The sequence below is a fragment of the Schistocerca cancellata genome, chromosome 3 (assembly GCF_023864275.1).
Source record: "Schistocerca cancellata isolate TAMUIC-IGC-003103 chromosome 3, iqSchCanc2.1, whole genome shotgun sequence".
In the NCBI taxonomy this organism is placed as follows: domain Eukaryota; kingdom Metazoa; phylum Arthropoda; class Insecta; order Orthoptera; family Acrididae; genus Schistocerca; species Schistocerca cancellata.
Window position 1 is genome coordinate 672,140,932 of NC_064628.1, and position 25,989 is coordinate 672,166,920.

Here is a 25,989-nt window from a genome sequence, read left to right on the forward strand (position 1 = left end):
AGAGGAAGAGAAGACTCACAATTAGGTGGCAAGATAACACTGGGGAGGTCACAGGCAGGATGAACACTGAACACCAATGCCAATGGACAAACAGTGCACTCAACAGAAAGAAACAGAAGATCCTTGTACAGCCCTTGCCACGTGCAAAGTAAAATAAGTATGGATGAGCAAACCAGAAAGGAATATAAATCCATTGAGTACATATAATTCTTGTCACCAAACAGAGGCAGCACAGAGCAGCAGACATGTAGGAAATGTCAATATGCTACTCAACTTTTGGACAAAGTCCTTCAGCAGAAAGCTAGTAAACATACACAGCCACTAACTATCCTTATGCAGCAACTTATTAATCTGTTAGCTCTCTGACACATGACTGTCTTAAAGCTCAGCTTTAGCCTATCTGCTGCTCCACATATTGTCCTTTTTGGAGCATTCTCAGTGCAAAATCCTCTTCCATTCTTCTATTAAAACTCTTCCTTTCCACTAGATTAAATAATTATTTTCCCACAAAATTCTTTATGACTCTGACTCAGTTATATTCTATTCATTTGTATTCAGCACTCAGTTATAAGTAGTGTACAGTAACATGATGTTTTCCTCTCTTCCTCACAATCAGATGAAAGATGTTTGTGGAAAAACATTGTTTAGGCAGTTACCATGCAGAAGACTTTCCACTGTGCCCACACTGGTTTGATGAACGTACAGCTGGAATGGGACATGCAAGACAGAATGCCACCGAGGTGCGACAGGGACTGGGAGTCTCCACAATCTGTGAAGGAGTCACTTATGCTTTGGTGTCATGTCTTGACAGTATTTTGGAAGGCAGAAAACAAGAGGCATTGCCTACAACAACAACAACACCCAGAAACAGTTGAAAGAAGCTGAACAGATATGTCATTCTCTTCTGTTCTGCTCGGAAATTTGGTTTGGAGATGATATTCTGATTAATACGAGATCTGTTTGCCCAGTGTTGTAACTGTTACATAAGAGCAACAAAATACAGAAGAGTTCTTTACAAAGCAGTTATGTCATTTTGTAACTAGAATACTTCAAAGCTCTCTTCCAGTTCTCGACTGCATAGGGAGAAGAAGTCACGTGGGAAGAGTTTGTGGCACTGCATAGCAGGTCCATTGCATCAAGAGAATTCTGGAAAGGTGACCACACCAACAGTATCAGGGTGTGAGATCATAGGGAAAAGACGTGCAAAGAGAAGAGAGTTTTATCACAAATAAGAATAAGTTTCAAAAAGCAGCTGTAGAAAATATGACATTGCCTACAGCAGCTGAAGTAAACGGTGAAGAAGACATAGGCAAGTGCACACTGTGTTATTGCCCAATGTAATTACAATATTTAAGTAGCAATTTTGTGATCTGGTCAAACCAAAATAAGTGTGAATCTTCACAACAGAAGGGATAAATGAGATTAGTTGACCATAGCAACCAGGTCAACAACATGAAATATTTAAATGTTGAAATAACTGTCAACAAAAGTCAAGAAACATTATGTCGACGAAACAGAAGATTTTGATGCGGTGATCTCGAGGTTACAAGTGCAGCAAGGATCCCTGAGAGTGCCTTTGCAGCAGCCAACCAATGCAATAGCAGTGCAGCCTCATTTCGCAGTGCGGTGGCCATTTACTTAATTACACAATAACCACACAGTTACTGATCATGACATCACTTTGCCCTCACACAACGCAGCAGCAGTGTGCAATTTTCCCAATTAGGTGAGCTGTAAAAAGCCCTTTTTTTGTGGTGTTCTGTTTGTGCAGTGTTGTCAATAAATGTTCAACTGATCTTAAAACAGAGTCACGGGATTTCAGGGCTCTTGAATATATCATATATTGTTATGGATACTGTAAGCCCTGTACCATCTGCAACATGGAAACTAGTTTAGCCAAAATGTCAGAAAAGCTAAAACCATTAGACAAACTGTCAAATAGTGTTACACCCTTCACACTCAACAGGTGTAATTGGAGGGAGGGGGGCTGTGAATGGAATATGCTAATAAATAATACAACTATTGACACTCAAGTTAGGAAAGGAAGACTGGTGTTTAACATACTGTCAGTGACAAGGTCATTACGAATGGAGCACAAGCTCAGAATGGGTAAGGATATAAAAAGGTAATCATCAAGCATGTCCTTTTCAAAAAAGAAACAATCCCAGCATTTGCCTTAATTGACATAACGAAAAGCTTGTAAAAACCTGACTTGGACGGGTGGATATGAACCTGTGCCTCCCTTGCTCAATCTGTTAAAACACACATTCCACAAATAGCTAGATTATTACTTTCTCAGAATGAAACAACAGAGGGTAACATCAGTAAGTGAATCATTATGGCCCTCTGCCATAAAATATATAAAAACAATAATACGTCTTACAGGCAAATCAGGAGCACCTGATGATGCCAGCAAGGTACGTCAACAATTCTTTTGGCAGTCAGACATGGTTACCCGGCTGAAAACGCAGGAACAGAAAAAACTTCAAAAGGAGAGCACAAGATCTCAAAATCTGCAATTTAAAACTTGGATTTACCACTGCCAGCCTGTTGTTGTAGTGTTCATAATTTCCACTTTGTTCAAACTGGTCCTACTGCCTCTCTTTCTCTCTTCATCTCGCTAGTATATCTCTCATTAAGTAATATTGTGGACATAAATTAAATCTGTAGTGACTCTCACTATATACAGCAGTACAATATGGTAGACTGTATGAGAGTTCCACAGCTCCAAGCTGCATTGTGTTTATTATTTGTTTTTTATTATTTAGTTACTCCTTGTTTTCATCTCACTGATACTGAATGTCATGCAGACTGCGTACTTCTGTGTAATTAATTTACATGTGGAAATAAATCTTTCCACGAATTAACCACATATAATTGGCTTCGCCCAACACGATCACACATAACAGTACTTCAGCACCGGCTCCGATGCTCTGCGCCACATCAAAACTACGACTGTTACTCCCATGCCAGCCACATTGGTGTTTCATTCAGCACAAAGGTGAACACCTCGTCAGTGCCTACCAAGCCAGCTTCAAGTAATGGACTTATCAGCATGGTTATGATCAAACCACCACCTTTTTGGCAACATAACCCATTGCTTTGGTTCGGGCAATTATAGAGCGATTTACAGCAGATGAAATGAAATACAGTTATGTGGTAGCTGAGTTAATAGAAAATCTTGACTCATAAATGTAAGACATTCTCATTACACCTCTAGAAAGAATGCGTTGACCATGTGACTGTCTCAGCCTGAAGCCAAATATCTGGAAAACCTTTTACAGACACAGGAATTAGGTGACAAAACTCCATCCCAACTACTTTGTCACCTGCATACTCTTGCAAGTAATGCTGTCAATGAAGATGTGTTAAGCAATCTATGGATATCTTCCTACTGGTAGTTCCACAAAAGATTTTAATGGTTCAGAAATCTGAAGGCATTAGCACAAACAACTGATTGGATCGCAGAAATGTATCAGATGACAAGTGCCGCAACAATGGCTACTGTACAAGACAGCACAACCTCAGCAATTTTGTTGTCACACCAGTCTCAATTAGCTGAACTTACAATACAAGTGACTGTGCTACAAACAGTACATAAAAAGCAATGCACACACTGACAATCAAGGAGTTGAAATAGTTTACCAGTGACACACAACATATACTGGTACCACAGAAAACTTGGCGAAGATGCATGAAAGTGTATAACACCATGTAAAGTGAATTGTGATGTGGATACAGTAGCAGCTGGAACCACAATATTTTTTTGTTAAGGACTGCCCCACAAAAGTGCAGTGACACCAGAGCAGAAATATCAGCACCTCCCATGACCAAGCTACCATGTCACAGCCATGATGATGTTCGTCTGTAAGCTGCAAATGACACAGAGACTACGACAGATGGACATGTCACTTTACTACTCAACTTCAGAATGCATCTACCTTTGAGTGGTGGTTAACCGTGGCAGATGTATCACACCCCATACTAGGAGAAGACTTCCTGGCTTTCTACGATCTGGTACCAGACCTACATCATCAGCGTTTAAGTGATGCAACAACGAACATGACTGCAGAAGGTAAGGTGAACTATATTGCTACTACAACAGTCACAAGCGATCACTGGGGACACAAAAATTACACAACTACTACAAAAAATCCCAGAGATCACAAAGCAATCACTAATGTTAACCCCTGTCAAACACTCAACTGTTCATCATATCCTCACTACCCCAGACCCGTCCTTGACATTTAGCACCAGATAAATTCCAAATTATCAAACAAGTGTTTCGTAGCATGTTAGTTCAAGGCATTTGTCACTTTTCAAGTAGCAGCTGGGCAGCTCCTCTTCATGTGGTACCAAAAAAGAAGAATGGTTGGTGCCCCTACAGTGATTACCAGCAATGAAATGTGAGAACCATTCCAGGCAGATATCTTGTGCCACATATCGAGGACTTTAATAGAAACAGACAAACAATTTTTACAACAACAGATTTGGTCAAAGCATACTATCAGATTCCGGTTGCTCTTGGAGATGTTCCCAAGACAGCTGTCACTATGTCATTTGGTTTATTTGAGTTCATGTGAATGCCATTCAGTCTCTGTAATGCAGCACAGACTTTTCAACGATATAACCTTTATGTCCACTTCTGAAGAGGAGCACATGCAGCATTTGATGAAGTTGTTTGAATATTTGCATGCACAGGAAATAGTAGTGAACCCATTAAAATGTATTTTTGGCATCAACGAAGTCCAGTTTCTTGGCTACACAGTGGATGCAAGTAGCATCTGACCACCCCAAGACAAGGTGGAAGCCATATGTAGATACCCACAGCCAGTTGCAGATTTATCTTGATGTAATAAATTTTTACCAGCACTTTGTGTTGCATCATGCATTGATAATAGCACCATTGAATGAACTGATAGGTGCACATAGGCCAAATGATAGATTGCGATGGACAAGCAAGGCAGACCATGCTTTTAATGTTATCAAAACAGCAACAGCGGATGCAGCTCTACTAGCACACCCTCATCAAATGCGCTGTTAGATGATAAACCAGAGTTGGCAACCGCTTGCTTTTTTTAGCCGAAAGCTGTACCCTCACAACAGAAGTGGGTGACAGGCCATTGCAAGTCATGACAACCTACACTGTAGTAAAAAAATTCAAGCATTCTTTGGAAAGCCGCCATTTCAGTATCTTTATAGGCCACAAGTTATTAACTTATGCTTTCAAAGTGAAGCCAAGCAAGGCATCGCCAAGACAACTGAGGCATACTGACTACATTGGCCAATTTGCAACCAACATCATATATGTGCAAGGCAAACTTAATGTAGATACTGATGCACTCTCTCAGATTGAGGCATTGGCAGTAATCAAGCATACATCACTGCACACTGAGGCCATAGATGCAGCTATTGATTTTGATGCTGTGGCATGGGTACAACAAGCTGATGAGGTGCTGCATTCAATGCTTGTGCAAAAATCAGGTTCCCAGCTATGAAGAGGAGCAATACCAGGCACAAATGTGCAGTTATACTGAGATGTCACCAAGTTAAAGCCTGGGTCATTTGTTCTGCAGAAATTTCAAACTCTGGCAATCACTTCAATAGCACATCCTCGAGTCCAAGGAACCACGACAAAGTATGGCCTGTCAAAAGAACAAAATCACACGACATGTCAAGGCACTGCTAGGTACATTTATACTACCTAACCATTGATTTCACCACATCCAAATTGACGTTGTAGTCCCTCCATCAATGTCGGAAGGCTGCATTTACTGCCTTACGATTGTGGAAAGATACTCGAGATGGCCAGAAGCATTGCCTACGGCAGACATCACTTCAGAGACAGTGGCAACAATGTTTTTCAGAGGATGGATTGTGTGTTTTGGTATACCGTAGTAAACAATGACAGATCAAGGGCATCTATTTGAGGCACACCTCTTTAAGGCCCTTGCCACTGTTAAGTGTCAAGTGAATAAGGACCACCACTTATCAACCCACAGTGAATGGCTTAGTGGAACCCCTACACTGACCACTGAAATCAGTCATGGAATGTCACGCAGCACACAATTAGACAAGAAGTCTACTGATTGCGAACAACCTTCAAGCCAAAGTGGAAGAATTGGTGTACTGCCAATTGTTACGTCTGCCTGGAGAGTTCATCTATGATACGGGCGATGAAATTATCACAGTGTCAGACTTTGCCACCAAGCTGTGTTTACCACAGTTGCACTTTACTGTATCAAACCAGCATTTTAAGATTCACAGCCAACAGAAAAAGAATTGGCACCGAGAAACGTAGAGAAGGGAGAAGTAGCAACGAAAGATCCACCTAGCATGGCCAGCTACAGAGGCGGCTTGACGAACATTGTATGCTGCCACACAGGAAACACCAGCAGGTGCTACCATTTTGCAACTAGAAGAACACATTGATCCTAAGGAGAAGCCCCTGAGTTTCGAGAAAGGCATGACGACCCAATCTGGATGGCGTATCAAATTTAATGAGACGTATCGCTGACACAGGAGGGGGGAACCGTGTAGTGACTCCCACTATATACATTCCGCAATACAGTGGTGTAGACGGTATTGAGAGTTCCATGGTTCCATGCCACACTGTGTTTATTCTTTGCCTTTGGTTACATAGTTGTTCCTTGTTTTTGTCTTGTAGAAATTCGATGTTGTGTGAATGGCATACTTCCATGAAATTAATTTATATGTGGAAATAAATCTTTTCACGAGATAACCACAAATCCATGCACAGGATCTCCTGGCTCATTCCCTTTCAGAAGTTTGCAGATAATTCACTTCCCAAGTATATATGTCACGAATAGCACTGGGAACTTCTGAGAAAGGATTTCACATTACTCTGAGGAACTTGTTTGTGATAAGCTGTGACCAATTTCAACAGTTTTGCTTTTCCAACATTGCAAATCATACTACCCATAAACTGAACAGAATCTGCCAGTTGATAATCACTCTACCCATCCCATGAATACCACCTTTTTTGTACATCAGTGGCAATGGTAGAGGTATGACATTTTAATATTTTTATCTGTCTTGAAATATTATGCAAGGGGAGGATAAGGAATAAAGAAGAATGGGAATTATTATTGTATAACTCTGCTTGTTCTAAGGATTTCCTGTCCCATAACTGTATGCTGCTCCAACAATAACGACAGACACATATTTTTCTTATGTATTCCCTTTTTATCAGACTTCAGTAATTTATGCCATGATTGTCCATTATATATTTCCTCAGAACAGAGAATGTTATTATGTCCTTGCTTTCTCCCTATATTTCAGTTATGCATCAGTGTGACTACAATTTCATATTTCTTTGAAATAGATCAGTAATCAATTTGTCAATCATTTTTTCAGTAATAATACAGCAGTCAATTATCCTCAGGCAGTGCAGAGATGGGTGGCTGTTAGTACGTGGTGATGTCGGAAAGGCAAGGGGCTTTCTCTTACCTCCTTTATCAAATAGTGGTACAACAGCTTACTACCACAGGCAAGGGACACTTTGTTCTATTTACTAGCCACACTTCAAGCCAGTTGAGAAACCATGCACTGCATACTGTACGCTAGAGATAGGTGACAAGAGACAGGCCAAGCTTTGGAACTATGAAGTTGGCAGGCGATGTACATAATGCTTTAGAATTTGCAAATAAATTTTAAAAAATGAATGTTAAAAAATATTCAAAATACCAATTGAGTTAGCCCTAAAAGGAAACCTTTGTAAGCATTGGATTAAACAAGTCAAACCAAGGAAATATATTTACTCTCAGTGGGCCACCAACAGCGAAGCTAAAGTCACTATTGCATACATCTTTTCTTCCAATCTTGTTACACACATTCACATGGAATTATTCTTTCTTTATGTACAGGGTGTAAACAATAGCTTTACAATGTACAAGTGGTGCAGAAGAAGTTCAGAAGAATAATTTTATATAGAACACTGTGGTCTGACAAGCTGGAGTACAACCTCAAATTTGTTCACACTGTGCACCTAGGCAATGGTGCAGTATCATGTTTTGCCTCCCAAACTGCTAACTCTGATGTAAAGAGTGAAAGAAAGCGTGTGAGTGAATCTCTCTTGGTAGCTACACAAATGATGAGTTAGTGTCGATTGTGGTGAGCAAGCTGCTAAAGAATTATGTGACATTCTGGTAGCCCTAGTCATATGTTTTTCACTTTGAGTTTGCTGCTGCTTGATTAGTATTGACAGTGATTGTGAGTCAAAATGAATTGGTTCACAACCAATGAATCAGCAGACATGCATTTGTGCTTTGGTCTTACACATTCAAATACACATACAGCCAGGCATCCAGAATGTTTTCCTCAGTGAGCTTTACCTACCCATGTTTTCTTTTCTGCCACTGATTGTACATTTTGAGGAACAGTTTCTCTGCAAATAACTAAATCTCTAAGATGTTGGGTTGAAATATTGCTTTTTTTTCTTTTCTTTTTTAAAAAAAAGGTTCATCAAGAACTTGCGGCATGCTACAGCATTCAAAATACAGTCAAAGAAAATTTGTTTCAACTAACTGAAGAAAACCTTTGCAGCAGTATCCACTGAATTACTGATAACCTTTTGTCCCACAAATAACAGTACAGAAAATATAGAATGAAAATGGATACAAAACATTGAAAAATTCAACTGACATGATTACAAGCAACACACTGTGCTTAGCCACTGTTACAATGTTGAATATCAATGCAATCCCGATTTTGCATCATTTGTGTCATTTACTGATGAAGCAACATTTAATGAAAAAGTATCTTTAATACCAAAATCAATACCTACTTTGCTGTCAAAAATCCTCCAACTTCATATGAGCACAAATGTTGGGAAAAATTTAAAGTCAATGTATATGCAGCCATTTTCTGGGATACCTGATATGGATCTGAAGCATGATGGTGCTCTGGTGCATGGAAACATTCTGGTATGAAAGTACCTACAGCAAGCTTACCTGCAATGTTGGACGGAGTTTTAATCCATTTGCTTGAGCTGCAAGATCAGGGAAATCAAGGTGTTTTGCCCACATTCATGGGGCAATGACACAAAGGTGCAATGCGTGGTTTCAAGTAGACAGAACTAACTTTGAGATGCTTTTTTAAAACTGTAGTAGTTAGTGTAAACAGTCATAAGACTGGCATTTTTATTGGTGTTTTACTTTTTTGTACTGTATGGGAAATAACAATTTGTTTAATTGTTTGATGTAATTGTTGTTACTTTACATATTGTTCACTGTTATTTTCTAAACTGGATGTGCAATACATGTGATGAACAAATGTCAGACTTTTGAAATTTTATATTTCTTTAACATCTGTCATTTAAACTTTTTGACAAGAGTGAGGAAAGAAAAAAAAGACTTCTGTAAATTTTATGGAAAAACCAGAACATTCACAACTGATCTAAACTTACCCCTTACAAGTAAAGTAGTCTCGTAATAAGAAGGTTAGAGAAACCAAACAAATTAATTGTTAATTTCAAGTTGTCAAAACTTACAAATTTTTAAGGTGTCATTTACACAAAAGTCAGTTTTTAAGTGCAAGGATAATGTCTCTTTAATATTCAAGAACATTTTAGTGAGAGAAAGAAATGAGCTCCAAACAGTTGAGACATCCTAGGCCAGTGACATACGAAGCTAGGAGGATCTTCAACAAAATTTTGCAACGCTTGGTAGCATTATAGCTTAGGTGGCTTTTGTAGGTCAATGGGAGGTAGTTTCCAGGCTTAATAAACTACAAGTGTCCTGTATAAAATTGTTCATCTCACCTTCCCCTACAGTAGTACACTGTTAACAGTTATCATTTATACCCCGTACAAGTTTTTAGCTGCATGGAAAATCCATGCAGTCAAATAATAAGAGATACAACAAAATTATCAATAAATACTTCAAAATGAAATGATCCTGAAATACACTTTATAATGTAACATTAAACATAGGCAAATAAAAATCTGTCTAACCTTGTAACAAGTTGCAGGTCTCTAACGATTACACTATCTGGACTTCCCATGTTAATATCAGCTTGAAGAGCACAGACTTCATCACGGGAGAAACATGTTCGGTGTGGATTCAGCAGCTCCACAGAAAATGGTCGACCACGACCTAACATACGTACATCAACATCTTCACGGCCCGAAGAAGAAAATCGTGACCCTATAAAACAAAATGTATTGTACAAATATTGCTTAAGATTAGTTTTGTTGTTTGATTTAATATTACAAAAGCTTTCAGTTCAAAATACTCATCCATTCTGAAACAATTTCTTATACTATTAATTTTCTGTTCTCCTGCCACTAATGGTAAATGGGAGCAGGAAATAGGTGGGAGAGGTAAGTAGTGCACATGGAACAGTAAAGGCCATGAGCATCACAGCATTCGTTCTGATACAACATTAAAACATTACCATGCTGAGTATCGTGCTCTCCATCTGGGTGGTCAAAACTAGCCCATGTGCATAGTTCGTAACTGAACCTTCATATAGACCAATTGAAGGCAGCTCGTGAAGCTCACATAAAAAATGTTGTTACTGCATCCATAAGTGAACAGAAAACTATGGTGCAAAATAACTCATACATCTCAACCCAGTATTGATTCTGTCAGACTGTAATTCAACTGATTTGTCAGGTGTCAAGAGTTATTTCTCCATGACAGCTACTCTTAATTCACAGATGAATTTCTGAATAGATAACAGTCTTTGTGCAGCTGTTTCCAGCAAATAAATTTAAATATAGGTTTATATCTAAAAACAAAGATGATGTGACTTACCAAATAAAAGTGCTGGCACGTCGATAGACACACAAACAAACACAAACATACACACAAAATTCTAGCTTTCGCAACCAACGGTTTCTTCGTCAGGAAAGAGGGATGGAGAGGGAAAGACGAAAGGATTTGGGTTTTAAGGGAGAGGGTAAGGAGTCATTCCAATCCCGGGAGTGGAAAGACTTACCTTAGGGGGAAAAAAGGACGGGTATACACTCGCGCGCACACACACACATATCCATCCACACATATACAGACACAAGCAGACATATACAGAGGCAAAGAGTTTGGGCAGAGATGTCAGTCGAGGCGGAAGTGCAGAGGCAAAGATGTTGTTGAATGACAGGTGAGGTATGAGTGGCGGCAACTTGATATTAGCGGAGATTGAGGCCTGGTGGAAAACGGGAAGAGAGGATATATTGAAGAGCAAGTTCCCATCTCCGGAGTTTGGATAGGTTGGTGTTAGTGGGAAGTATCCAGATAACCCGGACGGTGTAACACTGTGCCAAGATGTGCTGGCCGTGCACCAAGGCATGTTTAGCCACAGGGTGATCCTCATTACCAACAAACACTGTCTGCCTGTGTCCATTGATGCGAATGGACAGTTTGTTGCTTGTCATTCCCACATAGAATGCGTCACAGTGTAGGCAGGACAGTTGGTAGATCACGTGCGTGCTTTCACACGTGGCTCTGCCTTTGATCGTGTACACCTTCCGGGTTACAGACTGGAAGAGGTGGTGGTGGGAGGGTGCATGGGACAGGTTTTACACCGGGGGCGGTTACAAGGGTAGGAGCCAGAGGGTAGGGAAGGTGGTTTGGGGACTTCATTGGGATGAACTAAGAGGTTACGAAGGTTAGGTGGACGGTGGAAAGACACTCTTGGTGGAGTGGGGAGGATTTCATGAAGGATGGATCTCATTGCAGGGCAGGATATGAGGAAGTCGTATCCCTGCTGGAGAGCCACATTCAGAGTCTGATCCAGTCCCGGAAAGTATCTTGTCACAAGTGGGGCACTTTTGTGGTTCTTCTGTGGGAGGTTCTGGGTTTGAGAGGATGAGGAAGTGGCTCTGGTTATTTGCTTCTGTACCAGGTTGGGAGGGTAGTTGCAGGATGCGAAAGCTGTTGTCAGGTTGTTGGTGTAATGCTTCAGGGATTCCGGACTGGAGCAGATTCGTTTGCCACGAGGACCTAGGCTGTAGGGAAGGGACCGTTTGATGTGGAATGGGTGGCAGCTGTCGTAATGGAGGTACTGTTGCTTGTTGGTGGGTTTGATGTGGACGGACGTGTGAAGCTGGCCATTAGACAGGTGGAGGTCAACATCAAGGAAAGTGGCATGGGATTTGGAGTAGGACCAGGTGAATCTGATGGAACCAAAGGAGTTGAGGTTGGAGAGGAAATTCTGGAGTTCTTCTACACTGTGAGTCCAGATCATGAAGATGTCGTCAATAAATCTGTACCAAACTTTGGGTTGGCAGGCCTGGGTAACCAAGAAGGCTTCCTTTAAGCGACCCATGAATAGGTTGGTGTACGAGGGGGCCATCCTGGTACCCATGGCTGTTTCCTTTTTTGTTGGTATGTCTGGCCTTCAAAAGTGAAGAAGTTATGGGTCAAGATGAAGCTGGCTAAAGTAATGAGGAAAGAGGTTTTAGTTAGGGTGGCAGGTGATCGGCGTGAAAGGAAGTGCTCCATCGCAGTGAGGCCCTGGACGTGCGGGCTATTTGTGTATAAGGAAGTGGCATCAATGGTTACAAGGATGGTTTCCGCAGGTAACGGATTGGGCAAGGATTCCAGGCGTTCGAGAAAGAGGTTGGTGTCTTTGATGAAGGATGGGAGACTGCATGTAATGGGTTGAAGGTGTTGTCTACGTAGGCAGAGATACGTTCTGTGGGCGCTTGGTAACCAGATACAATGGGGCGGCCGGGATGATTGGGTTTGTGAATTTTAGGAAGAAGGTAGAAGGTAGGGGTGCGGGGTGTCGGTGGGGTCAGGAGGTTGATGGAGTCAGGTGAAAGGTTTTGTAGGGGGCCTAAGGTTCTGAGGATTCCTTGAAGCTCCGCCTGGACATCAGGAATGGGATTACCTTGGCAAACTTTGTATGTGGTGTTGTCTGAAAGCTGACGCAGTCCCTCAGCCACATACTCCCGACGATCAAGTTCCACGGTCGTGGAACCCTTGTCCGCCGGCAGGATGACGATGGACCAGTCAGCCTTCAGATCACAGATAGTCTGGGCTTCAGCAGTAGTGATGTTGGGAGTAGGATTAAGGTTTTTTTAAGAAGGATTGAGAGGCAAGGCTGGAAGTCAGAAATTCCTGGAAGGTTTGGGGGGGGGGGGGGGTGTGATTCTGAGGAAGAGGAGGTGGGTCCCGCTGTGACGGAGGTCAGAACTGTTCCAGGCAGGGTTCAATTTGGATAGTGTCTTGGGAAGTTGGATCATTAGGGGTAGGATTAGGATCATTTTTCTTCCGGGCAAAGTGATGTTTCCAGCAGAGAGTACGAGTGTAGGACAGTAAATCTTTGAAGAGGGCTGTTTGGTTGAATCTGGGAGTGGGGTTGAAGGTGAGTCCTCTGCCCAAACTCTTTGCCTCTGTATATGTCTGCTTGTGTCTGTATATGTGTGGATGGATATGTGTGTGTGTGTGTGAGTGTATACCCATCCTTTTTTCCCCCTAAGGTAATCCTGCCCTGAAATGAGATCCATCCTTCATGAAATCCTCCCCACTCCACCAAGAGTGTCTTTCCACCATCCACCTAACCTTCGTAACCTCTTAGTTCATCCCTATGAAGTCCCCAAACCACTTTCCCTACCCTCTGGCTCCTACCCTTGTAACTGCCCCCGGTGTAAAACCTGTCCCATGCACCCTCCCACCACCACCACCTACTCCAGTCCTGTAACCCGGAAGGTGTACACGATCAAAGGCAGAGCCACGTGTGAAAACACCCACGTGATCTACCAACTGACCTGCCTACAATGTGACACATTCTATCTGGGAATGACCAGCAACAAACTGTCCATTCACATGAATGGACACAGGCAGACAGTGTTTGTTGGTAATGAGGATCACCCTGTGGCTAAACATGCCTTGGTGCACAGCCAGCACATCTTGGCACAGTGTTACACCGTCCGGGTTATCTGGATACTTCCCACTAACACCAACCTATCCGAACTCCGGAGATGGGAACTTGCTCTTCAATATATCCTCTCTTCCCGTTATCCACCAGGCCTCAATCTCTGCTAATTTCAAGTTGCCGCCACCCATACCTCACCTGTCATTCAACAACATCTTTGCCTCTGCACTTCCGCCTCGACTGACATCTCTGCCCAAACTCTTTGCCTCTGTATATGTCTGTTTGTGTCTGTATATGTGTGGATGGATATGTGTGTGTGTGTGCGAGTGTATACCTGTCCTTTTTTCCCCCTAAGGTAAGTCTTTCCACTCCCGGGATTGGAATGACTCCTTACCCTCTCCCTTAAAACCCAAATCCTTTCGTCTTTCCCTGTCCTTCCCTCTTTCCTGACGAAGCAACAGTTGGTTGCGAAAGCTAGAATTTTGTGTGTATGTTTGTGTTTGTTTGTGTGTGTATCGACGTGCCAGCGCTTTCGTTTGGTAAGTCACATTATCTTTGTTTTTAGATACATTTTTCCCACGTGGAATGTTTCCCTCTATTATATTCATAAATACAGAGTGATTCAAAAATAATACCACAACTTTAGGAATTTAAAACTCTGCAGTGACAAAAGGCAGAGCTAAGCACTATCTGTCGGCGAATTAAGGGAGCTATAAAGGTTCATTTAGTTGTACATTTGTTCGCTTGAGGCGCTGTTGACTAGGCGTCAGCGTCAGTTGAGGCTAAGATGGTGACCGCTCAACAGAAAGCTTTTTGTGTTATTGAGTACGGTAGAAGTGAATCGACGACAGTTGTTCAGCGTGCATTTCGAACGAAGTATGGTGTTAAACCTCCTGATAGGTGGTGTATTAAACGTTGGTATAAACAGTTTACAGAGAATGGGTGTTTGTGCAAAGGGAAAAGTTCTGGACAGCCGAGAACGAGGGATGAAAATGTAGCACGCATCCAGCAAGCATTTGTTCGCAGCCCAGGAAAATCGACTCGCAGAGCTAGCAGAGAGCTGCAATTTCCACAATCAACTGTATGGAGAGTCCTACGAAAAAGGTTAGTTATGAAACCTTATCGTCTGAACGTCAACTACCCGAGGCGATGGATCGGCCGCCAGGCAGCCCGTGACAGAGCACTTCATCACTGGCCTCCAAGAAGCCGTGATCTTACCCCCTGCGATTTTTTCTTATGGGGGTATGTTAAGGATATGGTGTTTCAGCCACCTCTCCCAGCCACCATTGATGATTTGAAATGAGAAATAACAGCAGCTATCCAAACTGTTATGTCTGATATGCTACAGAGAGTGTGGAACGAGTTGGAGTATCGGGTTGATATTGCTCGAGTGTCTGGAGGGGGCCATATTGAACATCTCTGAACTTGTTTTTGAGTGAAAAAAAACCTTTTTAAATACTCTTTGTAATGATGTATAACAGAAGGTTATATTATGTTTCTTTCATTAAATACACATTTTTAAAGTTGTGGTATTCTTTTTGAATCACCCTGTATAGGTTTAGATTAATGTAAAAGCCACTTCTGTAAGTTTACCATATGGCAATACACAGTACATAGAATTTGGAAAAAAATATACCATTTTATAAATATACCATATGTCAGAAGGCAAGAATAAGTACAGAAAGAAGGTAAAAAAAAAGTTAATTATTTTACAATCATATGTTACTGGAAGTTATACAGTTTTATATTACATCTCTTAGTCCAGAGCCATCAACAAGGTAACGACAGAATTGACTGATACAATCAGATGCTGCATTGATCCTTGCTGGGCACTCTAACTTGCACTTGCGGCCAACAGTTTGTTCAGGTTCATTTAGTTACACATTGCAGTAGCTGATTTAGCCCACCTATGCTTCATGGAGTTGCACCTTACATGTTCTGTTCATATTCTATTCCCCTTTGACCAAATTTTCTTAAGAATATTCAATACCAGAAGTTGTAGTGTGGGATCTGTGATATCTAGGTGGTTGATACTTCTTGTTCACCTCCCCTTTCATTCTTTGCTAATGCTGAAATTTGATTCTGTGCTATTTCCCAGACTGGTTTTTGGGACTTCAATCAATGTTGTAATCAACTGTTTGTAGTTATATGATGGCCAGGTATTGTGGTTGGTATGAATCATGGGATTTCTTTGACATTCACGAAACTGTCTGTCATCCTAGACCAGGTGGTGCAATGTTCCTGGGCACAGGTAATCACAGTGTTGGGGTAGATTTTAAGGTACTAGTTGTCATCACTATGGTTTGATTTAGTCGCATATCCAGTTTTTTGACGCATACACTCTTGAACCAGATGATAGCACAATATTCCCTGGTTAAATAGACCAAAGCAGTTACTGTTGTGAAAAGGGTTTTACTTGGACTATCCAAACACTGTTTCTAGTTTTTATTTTTTAGCTTGTACATTCAAGGTTTTCATAACTTCAAAGAGCAGTTTAAGGAAAAACTGAGATGTTTAGGGTGGAAGCTGTATCATAATCTCTTTGAATTGAAAGTAGCATTTAACTGTTTAGCTGTCAGATGGTTATTTTGGTGAAATGCATACATTTCAGCTTTGGAGAAGTGAAGGAGTAACCTTAGATTTTATAATAGTTATGGAGTGAATCCAAGTCTTCATTAAAATGTGCTTTCTGTCTCTGAGTGATTTATATAGACTTGGGATGGGTCGATCGTTCGTGTACCTGAATTTATCACATATAGTGGATGGCATGTTGCTGATCCTCAGGGCAGCCAATTTTTGAATTTATATAACTTGCAAGTGTGACTGAAGGATTGGCTTATTCACATATTTCAATCAGGTCTGTAAGTTGTGTGCTATGTATGTATTGTTTGACTTTTAGGGTTAGATCTTCATGCCAAACTGTGCCACATGCAAGTTCACAAGCGCGATACAGGTTTTAGGACTATTTTGAAGTCCTCACTCTATGAATGAAATATATGCAAACACCTGCCAACATGTTCCACATCATGACAAAACACTGCACATGATCTATGGAACACATAAAGATCTAAAGTATACCAGGTGTGTGACTGTATGAGACGTTTGACAGTAAAAATTAGAATGAATGATACAGCAAACATCTTAACCAATTAAATAAAATAAAATGTTAAATATTATTTCATTAGGATACATTTCAGGTGCAAGATAAAAGTATGTTACCCTCTGCTTGTGTTATTGTTTCCAGTTTGTCACTAATTATCTCTTGAACAGATGATTCCATTCTCCTTTCACCGTCAATGAGCCATGGTGTCTGGCTGAGAAAGCGGGAGAACTTATTGTAGCGACCTGCATACAAAAGCAAATATTACTTCTAAACTAATGACAAATGATAATGCAATATACAAGATCAAGTTGTAATAGACATAAGTAATGAATATGTGTTTGTACCAACCAACCTGCGAAGTAAATTGAGTTATGAGAACAAGCAACAGAAGTGATGGCAACTGGAACCTGTGGCACAGATGGAGGACAGGGAAAATTTTCCTTGAATACTTTTGAATCAATGGTTGGGAGCAGCTGTTCTACTCCTTTTCGTGTATACAGTTCACCACGGAACTTCCGTCTCTGTGTTCGACGTTCTGCAAAGAACTTTTTACACATCTTCTGCCTGTTCAACAGAAACAGGTTTATGGTGCCAGACTTAAAATAGTTCCCACTGTATCAAACGTACTTTTTATAAAACACAATCAATAATTAAATCACCACCTTTAATACTACTTTAATCAATAACCCACTTATAAGTTACCAACAATTACGAAAAGGATTCATTGCTACTTATCGTTAAGATGAAACGTTGAGTTGCAGACAGGCACAACGGGAAGATTGTTACACATTAAGCTTTCGGCCAAAGCCTTCATCAGAAAAGCCCACACACTGACATAAGCAAGCACACCTCATTCACACATGACTGTTATCTCTGTGTGCTTAGGCTAGAATGAAACTGAAACGTGTCAAGTGGGAGCAACAAACTGTAGCAGGGTGGGGAAGTCGGAGGCATAAAAGAGGCAGGGTTAAATGTTGGGATTAGGTTTACTTTGAATGGAGGGTTCAATGTCAAAAACCTATTGTCCTCCTAATCACTGCAATGGGAAACCTTCTTCGCCAAGTCCAGCAGGCTTAAACTGGGGTATACAGCTGAAGTTAAAGCATTTGGATAGAACTGAAACTTCGATGAGGCTGAGGATTTTAATGAAAAGGTTAACAACAGTTTCCAGGGATTGCTTTGGTTATGGATTTACTTATGTGTCAGAAGACAGCTTTGGGGGATGTGACAAGTTGAAAAGTCATTTAAAAATGGACCCAGTTGTTATGAGGGGTCGACAATGAGGAGCACTATGGGTAGGTCAAGTGTTGGATACTGGTGCCCGAAGGTGGCAAGATGATTTCAGCAGGGTGGATAACTTATGGAGGTAGTGTCTCAAGTGCTCTTCCATGTGCTGCAGTGCAAGGGATTTAGTGTAAGAAACGCAGCTGAACGTAACATCTTGGTTTTAATGGCAGCATCACAGCCCATGCCATCTGGATCCTACCCTTCACCACCAGCTTTTCCGAACTGCGAAGAGTTATCCTTACAACACATTCTCTAATTCCAAAAATCATCCCAGCCCTAACCTACAGAACCTACTGTTCCCACATCATCCACCCTCCTCCTAGCTCACATTTCCTCACCCTTATTGCGCAATTCTCTATGCCAATGCACCCACTGATCTTTTTCCCATCTCTACTACGATCCTTCCCACTCCCATTTTTCCCTTCCCTCCCTCTCCCATAGCTTCACAACACTGCACCAGGTGGCCCCTTGTCTGCCACCTCCAGCAGCTGCATGCTCTGCCAGGCAGCACTGTTTCCTCTTCTCCCACCGGTACCCTGCTATCCCTGCCACTTTTCCACTCCACCACAAATTGCTGCTCCCATTCAATGCATTTCAGTTTCAGTCTGGCCTGCGCACCCAGAGATAGTGTCCATTTGTGTATGAAAAATGCTTGCTTGTGTGAAAGCAGGCATGTTTTTCTTTCCTGATGGTGGCTTTGGTTGAAAGCTTAATGTGTAACAGTCTTTTTGTTGTGCCTTTATGCAACTAAATGTGGCATCTTTCTGGTGACGATCAACCTATCTTTTCTATGATGGTTGAACTGCAACATGGACTTTTCACTTAAAAGTTATTTATTTCAGCACCCCCAGAATAACAAATGACGAGTTTCCAAAAAACACAATTTTATGGTGTACAAACTACTTAAATAATGATACGAATATAACAGAGGGAAACATTCCACGTGGGAAAAATATATCTAAAAACAAAGATGATGTGACTTACCAAACGAAAGTGCTGGCAGGTTGATAGACACACAAACAAACACAAGCACACACACAAAATTCAAGATTTTGCAACCAACGGTTGCTTCGTCATGAAAGAGAGAAGGAGAGGGAAAGACGAAAGGATGTGGCTTTTAAGGGAGAGGGTAAGGAGTCATTCCAATCCCGGGAGCGGAAAGACTTACCTTAGAGGGAAAAAAGGACAGGTATACACTCGCACACACACACATATCCATCCGCGCATACACAGACACAAGCAGACATTTGTAAAGGCAAAGAGTTTGGGAGAGATGTCAGTCGAGGCGGAAGTACAGAGGCAAAGATGTTGTTGAAAGACAGGTGAGGTATGAGCGGCGGCAACTTCAAATTAGCGGAGGTTGAGGCCTGGCGGATAACGAGAGGAGAGGATATACTGAAGGGCAAGTTCCCATCTCCGGAGTTCTGACAGGTTGGTGTTAGTGGGAAGTATCCAGATAACCTGGATGGTTCAACACCGTGCCAAGATGTGCTGGCCGTGCACCAAGGCATGTTTAGCCACAGGGTGATCCTCATTACCAACAAGCACTGTCTGCCTGTGTCCATTCATGTGAATGGACAGTTTGTTGCTGGGCATTCCCACATAGAAAGCTTCACAGTGTAGGCAGGTCAGTTGGTAAATCACGTGGGTGCTTTCACATATGGCTCTGCCTTTGATCGTGTACACCTTCCGGGTTACAGGACTGGAGTATGTGGTGGTGGGACGTTACATGGGGCAGGTTTTACACAGGGGGTGGTTACAAGGGTAGGAGCCAGAGGGTAGGGAAGGTGGTTTGGGGATTTCATAGGGATGAACTAAGAGGTTATGAAGGTTAGGTGGACGGTGGAAAGACAGGCTTCGTGGAGTGGGGAGGATTTCATTTCATGATTTCAGGGCAGGATTTGAGGAAGTCGTATCCCTGCTGGAGAGCCACATTCAGAGTCTGATCCAGTCCCGGAAAGTATCCTGTCACAAGTGGGGCACTTTTGGGGTTCTGTGGGAGATTCTGGGTTTGAGGGGATGAGGAAGTGGCTCTGGTTATTTGCTTCTGTACCAGGTCGGGACGGTAGTTGCGGGATGCGAAAGCTGTTTTCAGGTTGTTGGTGTAATGGTTCAGGGATTCTGGATTGGAGCAGATTCGTTTGCCATGAAGACCTAGGCTGTAAGGAAGGGACCGTTTGATGTGGAATGGGTGGGAGCTGTCATAATGGAGGTACTGTTGTTTGTTGGTGGGTTTGATGTGGACGGATGTGTGAAGCTGGCCATTGGACAGGTGAAGGTCAACATCAAGGAAAGTGGCATGGGATTTGGAGTAGGACCAGGTGAATCTGATGGAACCAAAGGAGTTGAGGTTGGAGAGGAAATTCTGGAGTTCTTCTGCACTGTGAGTCCAGATCATGAAGATGTCATCAATAAATCTGTACCAAACTTTGGGTTGGCAGGCCTGGGTAACCAAGAAGGCTTCCCTTAAGCGACCCATGAATAGGTTGGTGTACGAGGGGGCCATCCTGGTACCCATGGCTGTTCCCTTTTTTGTTGGTATGTCTGGCCTTCAAAAGTGAAGAAGTTGTGGGTCAGGATGAAGCTGGCTAAGGTACCGTATTTACTCGAATCTAAGCCGCACTTTTTTTCCGGTTTTTGTAATCCAAAAAACTGCCTGCGGCTTAGAATCGAGTGCAAAGTAAGCGGAAGTTCTGAAAAATGTTGGTAGGTGCCGCCACAACTAACTTCTGCCGTCGAACATATGTAGCGATTCACATGCATGCTTTTCAGACAAAAAGATAAATACTGGCGCCAAAATCTCTGCGTCAGTAAATAAATAAAAAAAAAAACGGTGGAAGACGAAATTTTTTCTCCGCCCCGAGTTTCGACCACTGCATTTTCATACATTATCCAACGAAGTAAATACAAATTCCGTATTGTTCGTCTTCGAATGTAGCAACATTTCAATGTACTGTACTACGAAAATCCGACTGGCAAGACTGTTTGGGATGTTTGTCAATATGGCCAACTCTACGTTCTCAATTTTTTCTACCTATGAGAAGAGATGGTTGCTAATAGGAACTTTTATGAATCGTGAATCACATGCAGTATTCTCTTCACCATAAGAATAATACGTATATAAACATTTTGCCATGTATTCTTCCGTGTTTGCTGCTATCTCATTTAAATCCTGTCTGCTTAATAAACTACGAAACTATAGTGAGACAGCAGCAAACGCCGAAGAATATACATATAATTTCATGTTTATATTCGTATTATTCTTATGCCTAATAGTGATACAGTCAGAAATGAAGCACGTCAATTGACTAGATTTTTAAATCTAAGATGACTAATTTCTGTGCAGAATGTTATGTACTAAAGAGACATCAGCAAAGATTTTCAAACAGAGAAAATTTTTCGCTAAACTCTCATTCAGAACATCTTCTATCATACGCAGTCTATTATTTGGTTCTTGTTGATCATCGCCAAAGAAAGCAGCAGTGTTAGTAATAACAAATAGCAGTCTCTTGCCATTGTTTCGCTAATGAGACGATTCCTCTCTTTTTCTTTTTTTAATTGTAAGCGGCGGTAGCGCGCACAAAAGCAAGCCACGCCGCGACCGGTGACAGGTCGTAAACACTGATTATCAGAATGCGACAAACAGTGCATGACACAGTACAGTAATGCATTTTCAGCTTAGAGTGACGTTAACACCTATAACAAAGAGAACGGCACTTATCAGATCAAAGAAAAATAAGCAATCGATCCAAACCAGACGAAGCACGTGAAAAAGGAAGGGTACCCGTATAAATATGGACGGAGCGCCTGACGCATAGCAATGGCTACCTGGTAAAGCCTAACTGCTAAGCTTACTACGCGAAACAAACTACTGTAGCTGTATCGTCATTCATTCGACCTAAATTGTGTCTCATATTACAATGGCCCAACTTTGTTTCGATTTGGAGGTGCGGCCTAAAACTTTACTCTCCCCTTGAATTTCGAGTCTCATATTTTAGGTGCGGCTTAGATTCGGGAAAATTTTTTTTCCTTGATTTCGAGTCTCATTTTTCAGGTGTGGCTTAGATTCGAGTGCGGCTTAGATTCGTGTAAATACGGTAATGAGGAAAGAGGTTTTAGGTAGGGTGGCAGGTGATCAGCGTGAAAGGAAGTGCTCCATCGCAGTGAGGCCCTGGACGAGCGGGATATTTGTGTATAAGGAAGTGGCATCAATGGTTACAAGGATGGTTTCTGGGGGTAACGGATTGGGTAAGGATTCCAGGCGTTCGAGAAAGAGGTTGGTGTCTTTGATGAAGGATGGGAGACTGCATGTAATGGGTTGAAGGTGTTGATCTATGTAGGCAGAGATACGTTCTGTGGGGGCTTGGTAACCAGCTACAATGGGGCGGTCAGGATGTTTGTGTTTGTGAATTTTAGGTAGAAGGTAGGGGTGCGGGGTGTCGGTGGGGTCAGGAGGTTGATGGAGTCAGGTGAAAGGTTTTGTAGGGGGCCTAAGGTTCTGAGGATTCCTTGAAACTCTGCCTGGATATCAGGAATGGGATTACCTTGGCAAACTTTGTATGTAGTGTTTTCGAAACAACACTTTTTCGCCTTTTTTCACACCAGATCTCCAGTTGCTTTCTAGTTCACCTTTATCTCTCCCCATATATTTTTATTGTCATTTTGACTTCAGCCTCATGTTACACTTTCCACCTTCTAATACCATGTCACCCTCACAACACCCCCATAACGACCCCATTAAGTATTATTTACATTCCCTCCGCAAACATGCCTTCGCCCTAGCCAGATTATGCTCGCATATTTTATTTTCTCAGGCTTGTCTGATATTTTGCATTACCCCCAAAGGCCTCACACTTAAAGCCCCCATCTCTGGCTGTAACCCTTCTTTCCATCAGTCCCTATACCAGTTTCAAACTGAACAATCCACTGCCCTCACCCACCTAATCCTTCACCTGCACATCAACTCAGCCAATGAACACACCCGTCAACTCCTATCCTTAATAAAAGTCCTCAATCTTTCCTCTCCCACATCCACACTGGCTGTTCACAGCATCCTCCTACAGGCCAACTGCAAATTAGAACAGCATGCCAACCTCCACCTCAAAAAACTATCCAATCTCCTGGTTTCCCACCTCCGGAAAGGCAACTCACTCACCCTTCACAACCTTTACAGCAAACCTCAACCTCCTCTCATTGCACACAGACCCGGTCTCTCCCTTCTACTCAATCTCCCACTGCCAGCTCCACTCCCCCCAAAAGCTCAAAATTCCAATCAACACAATCTGGAACCACAACACCCTAATTCAGTAGTTAACCTTTCCTCCAAGCCTCTCTCCCAATCCGAAACCTCTGTCCTATCCAAAGGCCTCACCTTCAGCCCCACTCCCAGATTCAACCAAACAGCCCTCGTCAAAGATTTACTGTCCTACACTCGTAATCTCTGCTGGAAACATCACTTAGCCACGAAGAAAAATTATCCTAATCCTACTCCTAATGATCGAACTGCCCAAGACACTATCCAAATTGAACCCTGCCTGGAACAGTTCCGTCCTCCGTCACAGCGGGACCCACCTCCTCTTCTTCAAAAGCACCCTCTCCAAACGTTCCAGGAATTTCTCACTTCCAACCTTACCTCTCAATCCTTCTTAAAAAACCTTAATCCTACTCCCAACATCACCACTGCTGAAGCCCAGGGTATCCATGATCTGAAGGCTGACCGATCCATCGTCATTCTTCCGGCGGACAAGGGTTCCACGACCGTGGAACTTGATCGTCAGGAGTATGTGGCTGAGGGACTGCGTCAGCTTTCAGACAACACCACATACAAAGTTTGCCAAGGTAATCCCATTCCTTATGTCCAGGCGGAGCTTCAAGGAATCCTCAGAACCTTAGGCCCCCTACAAAACCTTTCACCTGACTCCATCAACCTCCTGACCCCACCGACACCCCTACCTCCTACCTAAAATTCACAAACACAATCATCCCGGCCGCCCCATTGTAGCTGGTTACCAAGCCCCCACAGAATGCATCTCTGCCTACGTAGATCAACACCTTCAACCCATTACATGCAGTCTCCCATCCTTCATCAAAGACACCAACCACTTTCTCAAACGCCTGGAATCCTTACCAAATCTGTTACCCCCGGAAACCATCCTTGTAACCATTGATGCCACTTCCTTATACACAAATATTCCGCACGTCCAGGGCCTCGCTGCGATGGAGCACTTCCTTTCACGCCGATCACCTGCCACCCTACCTAAAACATCTTTCCTCATTACCTTAGCCAGCTTCATCCTGACCCACAACTTCTTCACTTTCGAAGGCCAGACATACCAACAATTAAAGGGAACAGCTATGGGTACCAGGATGGCCCCCTCGTACGCCAACCTATTCATGGGTCGCTTAGAGGAAGCCTTCTTTGTTACCCAGGCCTGCCAACCCAAAGTTTGGTACAGATTTATTGATGCCTCTGTACTTCCGCCTCGACTGACATCTCTGCCCAAACTCGTTGCCTTTACAAATGTCTGCTTGTGTCTGCGTATGTGCGGATGGATATGTGTGTGTGTGCGAGTGTATACCTGTCCTTTTTTCCTCCTAAGGTAAGTCTTTCCGCTCCCGGGATTGGAATGACTCCTTACCCTCTCCCTTAAAAGCCACATCCTTTCATCTTTCCCTCTCCTTTCCTCTTTCCTGATGAAGCAACCGTTGGTTGCGAAAGCTTGAATTTTGTGTATATGTTTGTGTGTCTATCAACCTGTCAGTGCTTTCGTTTGATAAGTCGCATCCTCTCTGTTTTTAGATAAACTACTTAAATAGTTATTTATTACACTTAAGCAACACTTTTTTGCACCAAACCAAATGTACATAATTGCAGGCTACCCATTCTGGCACAACATTCAGACAAAGTTACTTACCATTATCTCAAGTGCTTTCTGAAGTTTGCCCTTATGAACAGAGCAAGTTAAATTGGAACAATATTGTGCCAATAAGACACAAGAAGCTCGTGGCATGCACAAGAGGATATCATGCACCAACCAAACTGGTGAAATTTGTGATCTTAAACAACATCTGTAACCTATCACATCATAATGTTGATTTCAACAACAGCTCTGTTCTGAATAATTATAAATACACACCAACTTATGCCATAAAAGGGGATCAGAAAAAGCAATCATGGCACTGTACAAAAATTCCCTTAGTCAAACATGCATTAGTACCATTATGTTAATGATTGTTCAACAGAAAAAGAAAAGTTTCATGAAGAATTATAGTCCCCCTACAACGCAATTTCATATACATTCATATACATACAAGTCACCAAGAAGGGATTGGTTGGTAGGACATATTCTGAGGCATCAAGGGATCACCAATTTAGTATTGGAGGGCAGCGCAGAGGGTAAAAATCGTAGGAGGAGACCAAGAAATGAATACACTAAACAGATTCAGAAGGATGTAAGTTGCAGTAGGTACTGGGAGATGAAGAAGCTTGCACAGGATAGAGCTGCATCAAACCAGTCTCTGGACTGGAGACCACAACAACAACAGCAACAACAACAAGTCAAAAAGAATGCTGCACCTAAACTCAGATTTTAAAAAAGTTGTTTGAAAAATATTTTATTAACTGCAAAAAAAATTGTTCCCTATTGAGGCACCTGTGTCCATAAAATATTTTCATAAGTTACATGTACCTTATGCCAGAGACTAGAGCAGCTGGCCTTAGTCTCTGGCATAAGGTACATGTAACTTACGAAAATATT

General features: G+C 42.1%; 1 protein-coding gene across 1 annotated transcript in view; it reads right to left on the bottom strand.

Moving 5' to 3' along the window:
- The window catches only part of LOC126175641 (tRNA pseudouridine synthase Pus10), a 100,198-nt gene that overhangs the window by 69,796 nt on the left and 4,413 nt on the right, over positions 1-25,989 (bottom strand). The window contains exons 4-6 of the mRNA XM_049922531.1: positions 17,298-17,509; positions 17,062-17,187; positions 9,974-10,166 (exon numbers count right to left, since the gene is read on the bottom strand). Coding sequence (XP_049778488.1) covers positions 9,974-10,166; positions 17,062-17,187; positions 17,298-17,509 — 531 coding nt within the window. The remainder of the gene's footprint in view (positions 1-9,973; positions 10,167-17,061; positions 17,188-17,297; positions 17,510-25,989) is intronic.